Source organism: Populus euphratica, unplaced genomic scaffold (assembly GCF_000495115.2).
Source record: "Populus euphratica unplaced genomic scaffold, PopEup_1.0 scaffold226.1, whole genome shotgun sequence".
Classification (NCBI taxonomy): Eukaryota; Viridiplantae; Streptophyta; class Magnoliopsida; order Malpighiales; family Salicaceae; genus Populus; species Populus euphratica.
Window position 1 is genome coordinate 468,772 of NW_011499967.1, and position 11,506 is coordinate 480,277.

The 11,506-nt window shown below is 33.2% G+C and overlaps 1 protein-coding gene across 1 annotated transcript; it reads right to left on the reverse strand.

The window, feature by feature from the left end:
* Positions 1 to 3,436: 3,436 nt before the first annotated feature.
* On the reverse strand, positions 3,437 to 6,905 carry LOC105139029 (receptor-like protein kinase HSL1). Its single transcript, XM_011045328.1, has 2 exons — positions 4,271 to 6,905; positions 3,437 to 4,131 (listed from the first exon to the last, which is right to left on the reverse strand). Exons 1-2 carry the CDS (start codon positions 6,837 to 6,839, stop codon positions 3,731 to 3,733), a joined length of 2,970 nt encoding a protein of 989 aa, XP_011043630.1. The 5' UTR covers positions 6,840 to 6,905; the 3' UTR covers positions 3,437 to 3,730.
* Positions 6,906 to 11,506: the final 4,601 nt, after the last annotated feature.

Sequence of the window (11,506 nt, forward strand, 5' to 3'; positions counted from 1 at the left end):
GAGAGCCAATGTCCAACCAAATATATAATTCTATTTCTTCACGTAGACTTCTCATGTAAAGCAAGGAACCTATCTATCACAGTAAATTGACAACCTCTTTCTCAGCCAAATTCCTTAGTTTTTTGCCCCTTTCCTCTATGCATGACACCACCACAGTGCCCCATATTTGGTACAGCCCCTTGTTCCAAGAAAAAACAAAATTAAAGCCAAAAGATTTATTGAGCTGAATTATATGTCCTTGTATTATAACATTCCTGTAAGAAAAGAGAGAGCAATTTAATAAAAAAATGACAACACAAATTTCTTACAGAATTGTGTTCTTCCCACACAAACAGGTGGTTTTTTATTGTCTTTTATTACATTATTTTCAAGCCCGATTTTACTCGATGAATTATTCCATAACTGAATAACTCAAGATTTCAATATAAATAAGAGGAAAATTTGCTTGGTATAATCCGTTCAAAGAGTCAAGTTCATTAGCGACCCTATGATCAGCTCAGGAAGAACCCATCAAAACCCGTGAACTTAGTTTGCTTTTAAATTATTGCTACAGTATCTTTCATCAAATTCCATTAAAAAGAAAAAGAAAAAGGAAGAAGAAGAAGAAATTCTACCTACAGATCCGACCTTCAATCAATGAATTTCCCCTAGATTTTGAAGAACAAAACGTGCATCACGAGGCCATAAGTATTTGGGGTGCCCTTTACGATACTTGTGTTCTCTAACTTGAGCAATATTCATTTCGGTTAAAAGCCAATATGCACCTTCTTGTGAGAAAAGAACATCAAAGCATAAAGACCGTTCTTGTGTTGTCTATTGCCAGCTTACAACATAAAGTGAAAGAGATGTGCATAATTAAGTAAAAATATATACAGCAACATTTTCACCTTTGGATATTCCTAGTCCAAGTATCAAGGTATCATCTGCCCCACTCTTTGTGAGTTCTTTTGCTAAATTAATTACTTTGAGTTGATGCTTTATTTATTTAATTTGAAGGGGTTAGTCTAACCATGGAATTTCACTTAGATTAAGGCTTGAATCTTGATAAATCCATATTCAAGTCCCCAGTTAATTAGCTGATGAGAAATTACAAAAATAATTGTGAATCTTTCAGTTTCGGATAAAAAACATAAATATATGATAAAAACATAAATATATTTAATTAAAGAGACATAAATATATTTGATTAAAGAGACGAAGTCAAATACATTATATATAGATATATATGTTTCCGCAAAACAGGAAGTATAAAGAGACAAGTTCTCTCTGTTTTTATTATTTTCATCTAATATATTTTGATATAGTAATCTAACATTACATGGATATAACTAGCTGTTTTAATCAAATCAAGAACATGCTTAATTATTCTTAATTTTTATTAAAAAAAGTATCTATTTAATTTGAAAAATAAGAAACCAAGTTAAGTATTGAGGCCAATTTTATCTGGGATATATATGATGGAAGAAAGAAGTGGGGAATAACTAGTAGGATATGAAAACTAAATTGTTGAGAGAAGTGGAAAGTGTTTCATGGATTAATGAAACTTCTCACTAAAAAGAACATATGCTACATTTGGTTAAGGTTGTGCTTATAAACATGTCATCCCATAATTATCATATCTAATTGTTGTAGTTAGGAAGCTTAATTAGTAAAATCAACTAATGTCCGTACAAACGATCCTGGATTATGTCAATGTTCTACGTCATGGTCATTTTTTAAGTTCGCCTGGAATAAAGAATAAAAGAAAGATAAAAGGATCAAGCATGTGTTTTTTTTTTTTTTTGGCCCCGTACAGGCATGTTTGGCATAGTAGCTGTGTACTCAGCTAGTTTTTGGTTTATAGAGTGGTTATTTTTTCAAAATATATATTAAAATAATTTTTTAAAATTAATTTAAAATAAAAAAACTATTATTTTACAAAAATTGTGTTGCCAAACAAAAAGTTTCATTAAAATTGGGCCTTTCACAATTGATAATGGGCTTATGAACAAAAAGAGCTGGGCTAAATGGGCTAGAGATGCCTACAAAAACAAGTTACTTGTGTGATTTTAAGGGAGCCTAATGTTAAATATTACTTGTGATTTTTTAAAGTTTCCAGCATTATGCTTGATTGTTAAATAGCTATTAGAAATAATCTAACCACAAACCCTTTTTTTTAAAAGATATTTTTAAGGATCCTTGTGAGTTTTAAGGATCACAATATGTATTAGGATGAAGGTTTGAAAAGAAAAAAAATGAGAGTATAAATAATTAAAAAAGAGAAAAATGAGTTCTCTATTAGTTTTTGTTGATTATAAAACAATTCAAAGCCCCAAACAAATGATTTTTATAAAGAACGAAGACTTTGTTTTTGTAGTTAGAAAGTGTTTTTATAAAAAATTAATTTTTTTAAATTAGTTTTTTGTGTGTATTTAGATTATTATAATATGCTAATATTAAAAATATTTTTTTTAAAAAAAGAATTTTAATATATTTCCAAATAAAAAAATACTTTTAAAAAATAACTGATATAACAATATAAAGATACTCTAAACTATACTACACCAAAAAAATTAACTAAAAATCAAATTTAATTTAAAACTCACAAGATTAGATTTTGGGATGGCCAACTATCGGATTGACCTACCAAGATCAATACTTTATACTAGAAAGGCGTCATTGCAGTCCAAACACGGTCCATCATTTAATACCTGTTGAAATAAGAACTTGGGGAATCAGTGTTGTCATTTTCCCGAGAAGCACATAGTCGTCGGTCTTCACCACCCCCCACCTACAATGCTTTGCTTTAATGGAGAAGAGGCCCATTTCTCTTAAATGAGGGACGGCCATGACAAGCACCTTCATTCAGCTATCTCCATTCAATTACCAATGTTGTCTCTTGCTGCTTGGAATATTTCAGTTATGTCAATCGGCAGCCTTCTGGGTTTGGCTAGCTAGCAAATAAATGATGGTGTATCAGAGGAGCTCGAGAATTGGCCAGCCTAGCAAGACTGAGAACGTAATTCATCTTGCATCCTCTTTTATCTCTAGTTATCAAATCTGTTATGGGTTATGAGTCGATCAAGTCAACTGAGTTTATTTCAAAACAATATTATTTCAGGTTATTTTAGATAAATTAAAAAAAAAACTCGAAGTTTTGATTCCAGTCTCGACATGCGCAATCTATCCGAAGAAGCAAGTAACAAACAGAGGGAAGGAAGGTCCAAATGGGAGACAAAAAGATTGAATCTCCTCGAATTTGTACAATTGCAGAACAGCTGTTACTAATGAAAAGATGTTTCAAATTTGACAAGGCTGGTTTTCATGGGTGTGTTAGGTATTAAGATTTGTCTTGCTTTTCTTGAAAATTATTTTTTATTTATTTTTTAAAATTATTTAGATATTCTAATATCAAAAATTAATTTTAAAAAATAAAAAATATATATTATTTTAACCCATTTAAAAAAAAAAACTTCATTTATCACATTTTCACAAACATGCCCTCCATGTTACAATTACCTAACCAAAGAGGATAGCACCAACTAAAATAGTACTGGACAGTTACAATCTTTTCTGACATCTTAATCTGTGGTCTGAACATAGCTATACTTTTCAACTAGGGCATGTGGAATCTACCTCATATAGTTACATCAATCACTTTCCCTCTGCCCCTAGAAATCAAACACCATGAGGCCATGGATGAAGATTCAGTAGAGGTGTTCTCTAGCTACTACTTCAGTCAAGTCTGAACTCAAAATTCTTGAACTAAACTTCCCTGATCAGAGACTTCTTCATGGTAATAAGGAGAGGGCTTCTCATCATTCTTGTTGGCTGTAGGCTTCTGTCCCATGCTAGCTTCCTGCAACATTTTCACCACCCTTCGCATTGAGGGGCGGCCGATGGGAAATGAGCTTGTGCATCGGAGACCGATATCGAGAACCTTGGAAATCTCATCCTTGTAACGTGAATCGAGCTCGGGGTCGATTACATGATCCACCCCATTCTGATCTAAGGTGGTGCAAACCCATTTCACCAAGTCCTTCTCTCCGAACTCTGGATCTACGGGGAGTCTGCCTGTCACCAACTCTAATATGACTACCCCGAAACTGTAGATGTCGCTCTTCTCGTTCACTCTGAGAGTATATGCATATTCTGCATCAAATCAAGTTCAGACAAATTCAATTACAGTAATGACTTGGAGCCTAAACGATTAGCTAAAGCAAGCGAAAACTAAGCTTAATTTGATCAAATCACTTCACATTAACAATTCATACGGACACAAGTGAAATACCTGGTGCAATATAGCCGCAGGAGCCTGCAATAACAGACATCGATTCTGTTCCTTTGTTGACTCCTTGAACAACCTTAGCAACTCCAAAGTCGGCAACCCTGGCACCAAATTCTGAATCTAACAATATGTTGTTCGATTTTACATCCCGATGAACAATCGGAGGAACACAATCATGATGCAAATAAGACAAGCCCTCAGCCGCATCCAAAGCTATCCTGTACCTTGTAGGCCAATCCAACGAGCCTCCCTTGCTGCCATGCAACAAGTCCCCCAGGCTCCCATTTGGCATATATTCGTATACCAAAAGCTTGCAATCTCCGGTATTGCAACAACACCACAATCTGACAATGTTTTTGTGCCTAATCCTCCCCAAAGTCTCAACTTCTGCTTCGAATTCGTCTTTCTCAGAGCTGTCATTTGTATTGTCTTTCTTGCTCTCTCCACCTAGTTTCTTCACTGCCACGGTCTCACCATTGCTAAGCACTGCCTTGTAGACTTTCCCAGAAGCTCCACTTCCGATCACATTATCTTCTCTAAGAAAATCAAGGATCTCAAATTCACTAAAACCGATCTTATGGAACGATCTCCACTTTGATATAGTAACAACTTCCTTTTCTTTCTTGAAATCCTGGTACTTGAAGTAGAACCAAACAACACCAACAACAAGCACTACCACAGCAAGTATAAAAGTCGACCGAAGAATCCACAAGTAACTCTGCTTCTTCGAATCATCCTCCTGCAGACAAAGATCCTTCAAATCACCACACAAACCTGGATTTCCCACAAAGCTACTCCTATACATCTCTTTAGCATAAAGTGGAGGGAGCGCCCCCGAAAGCATATTGTTCGACAAGTTCAACAGATTGAGATTCAAATCCTCCAATTGCTTCGGAATCTTCCCCGAAAAGTAATTTCCGGACAGATCAAGATAATTAAGCACTTGCAAGCTCCCAATCTCATCCGGGATCGGGCCAGAAAGCTTATTATTCGCCAAATTAAGCTCATTCAAACTCTTCCAGCCCTGAATCCCACCCGGAAGACCACCAGACAATTCATTGTCACCAAGCACAAGCATGCTCAGGGTACTCAAATTAACCATACTCCCCGGAATTGGACCTGTAAACATGTTATCACTCGCCGAAAACTCAATCAACTTGCCTAGAAAACCAATCTCCATTGGTAAATTACCCGAGAACTTATTTTTCGAAATCTTCAACACAGATAGATTATAAGCAGAGGCAATCCTACTAGAGACTTTCCCGGAAAATGAATTCTCTTCAAGTTCAAACAAGTAAACTTGCGGCAGCCCCCAGAATTCCTCAGGCACAGCGCCTGTAAACCTATTATTCCTTAACCGAACCCGGCCTAAACTATCACATTTTCCCAGACTCTCCGGGAGTGTACCGGAAAACGAATTGTAAATCAAAATCAAGTCCTCCAACTCACCTTTTGCACATAAATTCCCCGGTATGTTACCGGAGAATTTATTGTACGAAACATCTAACCACTTCAATGGTGAGTTAAGCCCGAGCTGACTTGGTAACTCACCGGTAAGTTCATTATTGAACAATTTGAGTTCATACAAATTTGGTGAGTTTGCTATGCTCTCAGGCAGAGTCCCTACAAGTCTGTTCTCAAACAGGTTCAGGGACTCGAGCTCCAACTGAGTCAACTGAGTAGGGATTGTCCCCGTTAACTGGTTCGTTGAGGCATCGAATCTTCTCAGCATGGTCAAATTCGAAAATCCCAGAGGCAATCTACCTGACAAGGAGTTGTTATAGAGCTCAATTTGCTCAATGCTCTTCAATCCAGTAAGCCAGCTCGGTATCGACCCAGTTAGTCGATTCAATGAGAAATCAAGATTGGTCAACCGAGTTAGCTTGCTTAAACTCTCAGGAATCGGACCCACAAGGTTACAATTAGCTAGCCAGAGCTCCACTAGGTTACTCAAGTTACCGAACTGACTCGGTATCCTACTCGGTGCAAAAGGGTTATAACCCACTAGAAGATGCTGGAGAGTGGAAATATTACCAAGCTCACTCGGTATGGACCCAGTGAGCAGGTTCCCAGCAAGTGAAATCGACTCCAGTTTCTGGAACAGACCGAACTTCGCCGGAATAACACCGGAAAAGTTGTTCGACTCCAAATTGAGTTGCTTGAGGTTTCTCAACTCGGACAGGGACGCGGGAATGGAGCCCACCAAGAGATTGTCACTCAAGTCAAGGCTCTCGAGATTCTGACAGGTGGCAATGTCATCGGTGAGAGATGAGTTGATGGAATTGTTCCCCAGATTGATCGACGTCAAAAGGGGGAGGCGGCAAAGGAAGTAAGGGAAGGGTCCCATGAGCTCCGAGCTGGAAAGGTTCACCGAATTGACTCGGTGAGTCGAGCTGTCGCATGTGATACCATACCAGTTGCAGGGAGTCTCGTCCCTGTCGTTCCAAGAAGAGAGGGAATGAGCTGGGTCGGAGAGACCGAGTTTGACTCGCTGGAGAAACAGGCCATCCTGGTTCAGTGAGTGGGATGTGAAGAGTAGAGAGAGAAAGAGAACGGAAAGTTTGAAAAACATGACTTGCCCTTTGTTATTTTAGAGAGAGAAAGAGAGGGAAAATGGGAGAGTGTTGAGGTTTGAGTCTTCGAGAGATTTGGGTTTTGAAGGGGAAGATGGAGTAAACTATAATATCAGTCCCTATATTTTATCAAATCAAACGAAACAGTCCTTATACTATTACAAATAGTTAAATAGTCCACGCAAAGGTGGCAAACATGAACCCCACCTAACTTTGTTTGAAAAATTTAGGGTCATGGTTCCAGTGCTTTCAGCTCAAATCTGACATGATCCAAACCTAAAATTATCAGTGTTTGTTTATTTTTATGTTTTAAATAATTTTTTTTATTTTTTTTAGTTATTTTAGATTAATATTTTTAGATTATTTTGATATACTGATATCAAGAATAATTTTTTAAAAATAAAAAAAAATATTATTTAAAAAAAAAACATTTTAAAAAACAATTATTATAATACTGTTAAACATCCCTAAATATTTAGATTTGTGTTCCACCATAATTAGCTCCTTAAATCTCTAGAAAGAGACCCAATAAAAAAAACACATGAGATTTGAAGACATAGTTTTTAAAATCATGAAGACTAATAAATTAGTTTTCATAAACTACAGGGACTAAGTTATAATTAACTTTGAAAGATTTTGAGGTCTTTGATTTTCCTGGGACAAAAAGTGAGGCCTACATGGTAGATTGCTACAGTTTTGGGAATGGGATAATTGGGGTGATTTTGATGGGATCAATGGAAGCTATGGCGTCAATGGGAGTGGCAATAGAAGAAAGGTTTCTTGGATGTTCCTTTCATTCTATGCCTACAATGGAGACTAGGGTTCTTCAATTAGGTTTGTAGTTAACCAATAAAATATATTCAATTCCATGACTAAACAGTGCCCCTAAATCCAATCTCATTAAAGGATTAGCATTTAATTATCAATCCCACTATTTGCTTCCTAACCTCTCTTTTATTGGATTGCATTTTATATGCTTATCCACATCCACAGGCGAAATTCGAGTCGAGTTTTAAATAACCAATAAAATCAAGACTTGGTTTATATTTTTTAAAAATAAAATAATATAATATTTGACTCCTTTAAAAAAATTAAAATTATATAATTTTAGTTTAATTTGAGTCACCCTCTAGACATGCTAAATTCAATTATAAGATGCATAGGTAAATTTAAAAAAAAGAAAGTCTAAGTGACTATGAAAATGTATCAACATGAAAATACAAGATTATAGACACTAGTAGGGTGAGTTCACCATTGTTAATGCTTTTTTAAAAGGAAAAACCTTGAAATAAAGTTGTCTAATTTTTAAAAAAAATTAAAATGAAGTTATTTTTATAAAAAATTTAAAATAAAATTTTTGAAAAACTTAGGTCAAGCCTCGAGTTAATCTACTAGAACCAGTTGGGTTTTATAAGAACTCGTTTTATATTATAGTAGATGTTGTTTTTAAAATGTTTCTCACTTAAAAATATATTAATATAATTTTTAAAATATATTTTTGAAATTAATAGATTAAAAAATATAAAAAATTAATTTAAAAAAAATACTTTCAAAATATCAAGACAAAGTAGTTATGTACATTAAATTCTAAAAAGACAAAATAAAAAATAAACAGAAACTTTGTAACAGAAAATTAAAGCACTGCAGAGGGGTCAATGTGAAATAGAGTGAGCATAAAATGAAAAACATGCATGCCAGTCCTTGGAAAGGGATGAAAAGCATGGTGAGAGCAAAACAATGAAAAGCATGCACGCTAGCTCGCTAGCTAGCAAGGGCCTTGCCCTCTGCATGATGTCCAAACACTTCGAAGTTTGAACTTTGAAGAACTTGACAATGGCGAGGGGACTTTTCTTGTCTGGGCATCATGGAATTATGCATGCAGCTGTTCATTCATCAGTATGCAAGGCACTGCTTTATAGAATTTATTTGTATTTTTTTCAAAAAGAAAACCGACTTTTTACTCTTCAATTTCTCGTCTTCGAATTCAAAGGCCACATAATTCGTGGAACGATAATTGTTTGTTTTCACAGCATGGAAGAAACTGATATGAGTAAATTAAACAACAGTTGAAAATGAAAAGAAAATATTATAAATGGATATAAAATTTGAGTCATCATCATCTAATTAATATTTTATAGCCCTGATTAGCATGCTAGATTGATTTGGGACTGTTAATTAAGAGATTTAGGTTTAAAGTAGTTTTTGTAAAATTATTTTCTAAACTTTTTTATATTTGTTTACTATTAAAAAAATAGATTAACAGAAAATATTTTTTTATCAATAAAAAATATTTTTCAATCAAAGAAAATTTTAACTTAATTTTTAAAAATTTATTTTTTTAATTATGTTTGTTTTTTAAAAAATATTTATAAAAGAAACTGATACAAATAAATTAAACAATAGTTGACAATAAAAAAAGAATATTATAGATGTATGTAAAATTTGGGTTATCATTTATTTTATAGCCTAAATTAACATAATAGATGTATATATAATTAGTTCGAATTGAAAAAAAAAAACATTATTAACCCCATCAAAAATCAAGTTGATTTAATCAATTTAAATATAACTCGGTCATCAATTTGTTAAATTTTTATTTTTGAAAACTTGATCAAAATATAGTTATTTTTAAAAAAAAAAATAATTTAAAGTTAATATTCTTGACTAACTCGGTCGTCAACTTGTTAAATTTTTATTTTTGAAAACTTGGTCAAAATATAGTTATTTTTTTTCTTTTAAAAAAATAATTTAAAGTTAATATTCTTGAATGTAAACTCCCCTCAAAGTTGCTTTAGTGAAAAAAGTTTGTGCCTTAGTTTTAGAATTAAAATTGTGAGTTTTTAAAGCTTAGATTAGCATTCCTACTTCTCAATAATTTATATATATATATATATAAAGATAAATCTGTTCTTATATAGATAGATTTCGTCTCTTATATCTTTATACATTAATTAAATGAGCTATATATTTAATAGAGCATAGGAACTCAATGTTTTATATATACATTAATGAACATTAATGGGTGTATAGCTAGGCATATTAACTTTCCAACACGAGAAGAATTATTGATAATTCTATATATTAGATTGGTTTTGGCATACCAATCATGAAGCTACAAGTTCTTCAAGAGTTGCCATTGAACGCGCAAGATTGGAGTCCCTTTGCAGCAAAGAAAGGAAATCTTTACATTAGTTGATAAGCATCGAGCTATACTGTTGCTGGATATTGTTCCAGATGGTCACTGATTTTGTTTCTCATAATTTTGAGTTTCTATGCTGTTATTTACAGTTTCATTTTAGCAATAAATTATTATTATATGAGTGCACGAATATAAAACGAGGATAACTTACTTAATACCATAATCATTAGATTATGCTAGGGGCATGACCTGATTAAGAGTTCATATTATTGGTTTAACCAAGCTAATGTGTAAAACAATGCAATAATAAGAACCCTAACCACTCCAAGTTTATAAATTGAAATAAACTGAGTTTAATAACTACTTTAAATCATGAATAAAAACATAATTTTAAAGTTTAAGAAATTGTGTGAGCCTGTGAGGGCAACACAAGATCTTCAAGAGAGAACACGTTGAGACAAAAATAGTTGCCGATGACTCGAGTTTCTTGATTACAATCGATTCCTGACAAAAGTAGTTGGGTTAGTGGGAGTGATTAGTCAAGAAAGCAAAGTGAGAGAATAGTTACAAGTACAGAGAACTTTGAACACGTGAATTTGATATAGATTTGCTCCAAAAAGGAATGGCTGCCATTGTTGAAAATCAGATCGAGCTCTTCTTTTTCCCTCTGGTACAGAGCACTTACGATTATTCTGGGTGACTAAATGGTGCCGGGAGCCAATTACATGCCAGGTCTCCTCATTCCCTTTTTGACAAATGATGTTCGCAAGTGCCAAATAATTGTATTTCGGAATGGAATCTGTCTCCCTTGCAGCAAAGTACCATGCTTCAAGCCTATGATAGCTCATGAACGTGGGTTTTTGGGATACAGCAATTCACGTACTGGGATATGATTTTGTCATCTTGAACCCGAATTTTTTTTTTTTTAATTAATTAATTTAATTTAATTTAGTTTATTAATATTAAATTTTATTTTAGTTAATTATTATAGCTTTATGATATCTTAAGCTAGATAAGTTAACCTGATTAAACAGTTTAATCAAATTAATTTGTTATTTTTTTTATTTAATTATCAAATTTTCATAACACAAATATAAAATTTGACGGGTTAACCTGATTTGAAAGGTTAACCCAATTAATTTAATTTTTTTTATTAGTTTTTTTTTCCTATTGGTTTTTTCTTTGTTTTTTTATTAATTTATTTAATTATCATATTTGTATAACATAACCTTGCAATCAGACTCACATCTAATACTATTGAGTATGGTGTTACAATCACACTCACTTAAATTTAGATCATACAAATTTAATGTTATTATTAATATTATAAATATTACTTTTAGGTCAAACGTTGCAGTTAAATTTAAAACTCTTGAATATAACTTTACAGAAATACCTAACATTTTTAAATTTTAATTTTTTCCTTCATGTAACTAGTATATATATTTCATTCCTCCTATATTTATATTAATTATTTATGATACATCATTAATTTGCTTAAAAGTACAATGAATTCCATGTTGGTCC

What these genes read in the sequence shown, in the direction of transcription:
- LOC105139029 (XM_011045328.1), bottom strand. Translation starts at nt 6,839, where the DNA reads ATGTTTTTCAAACTTTCCGTTCTCTTTCTCTCTCTACTCTTCACATCC. An exon ending in CTGCGGCTATATTGCACCAG is followed by an intron (nt 4,132 to 4,270) that starts GTATTTCACTTG and finishes GATTTGATGCAG; the next exon opens with AATATGCATATACTCTCAGA.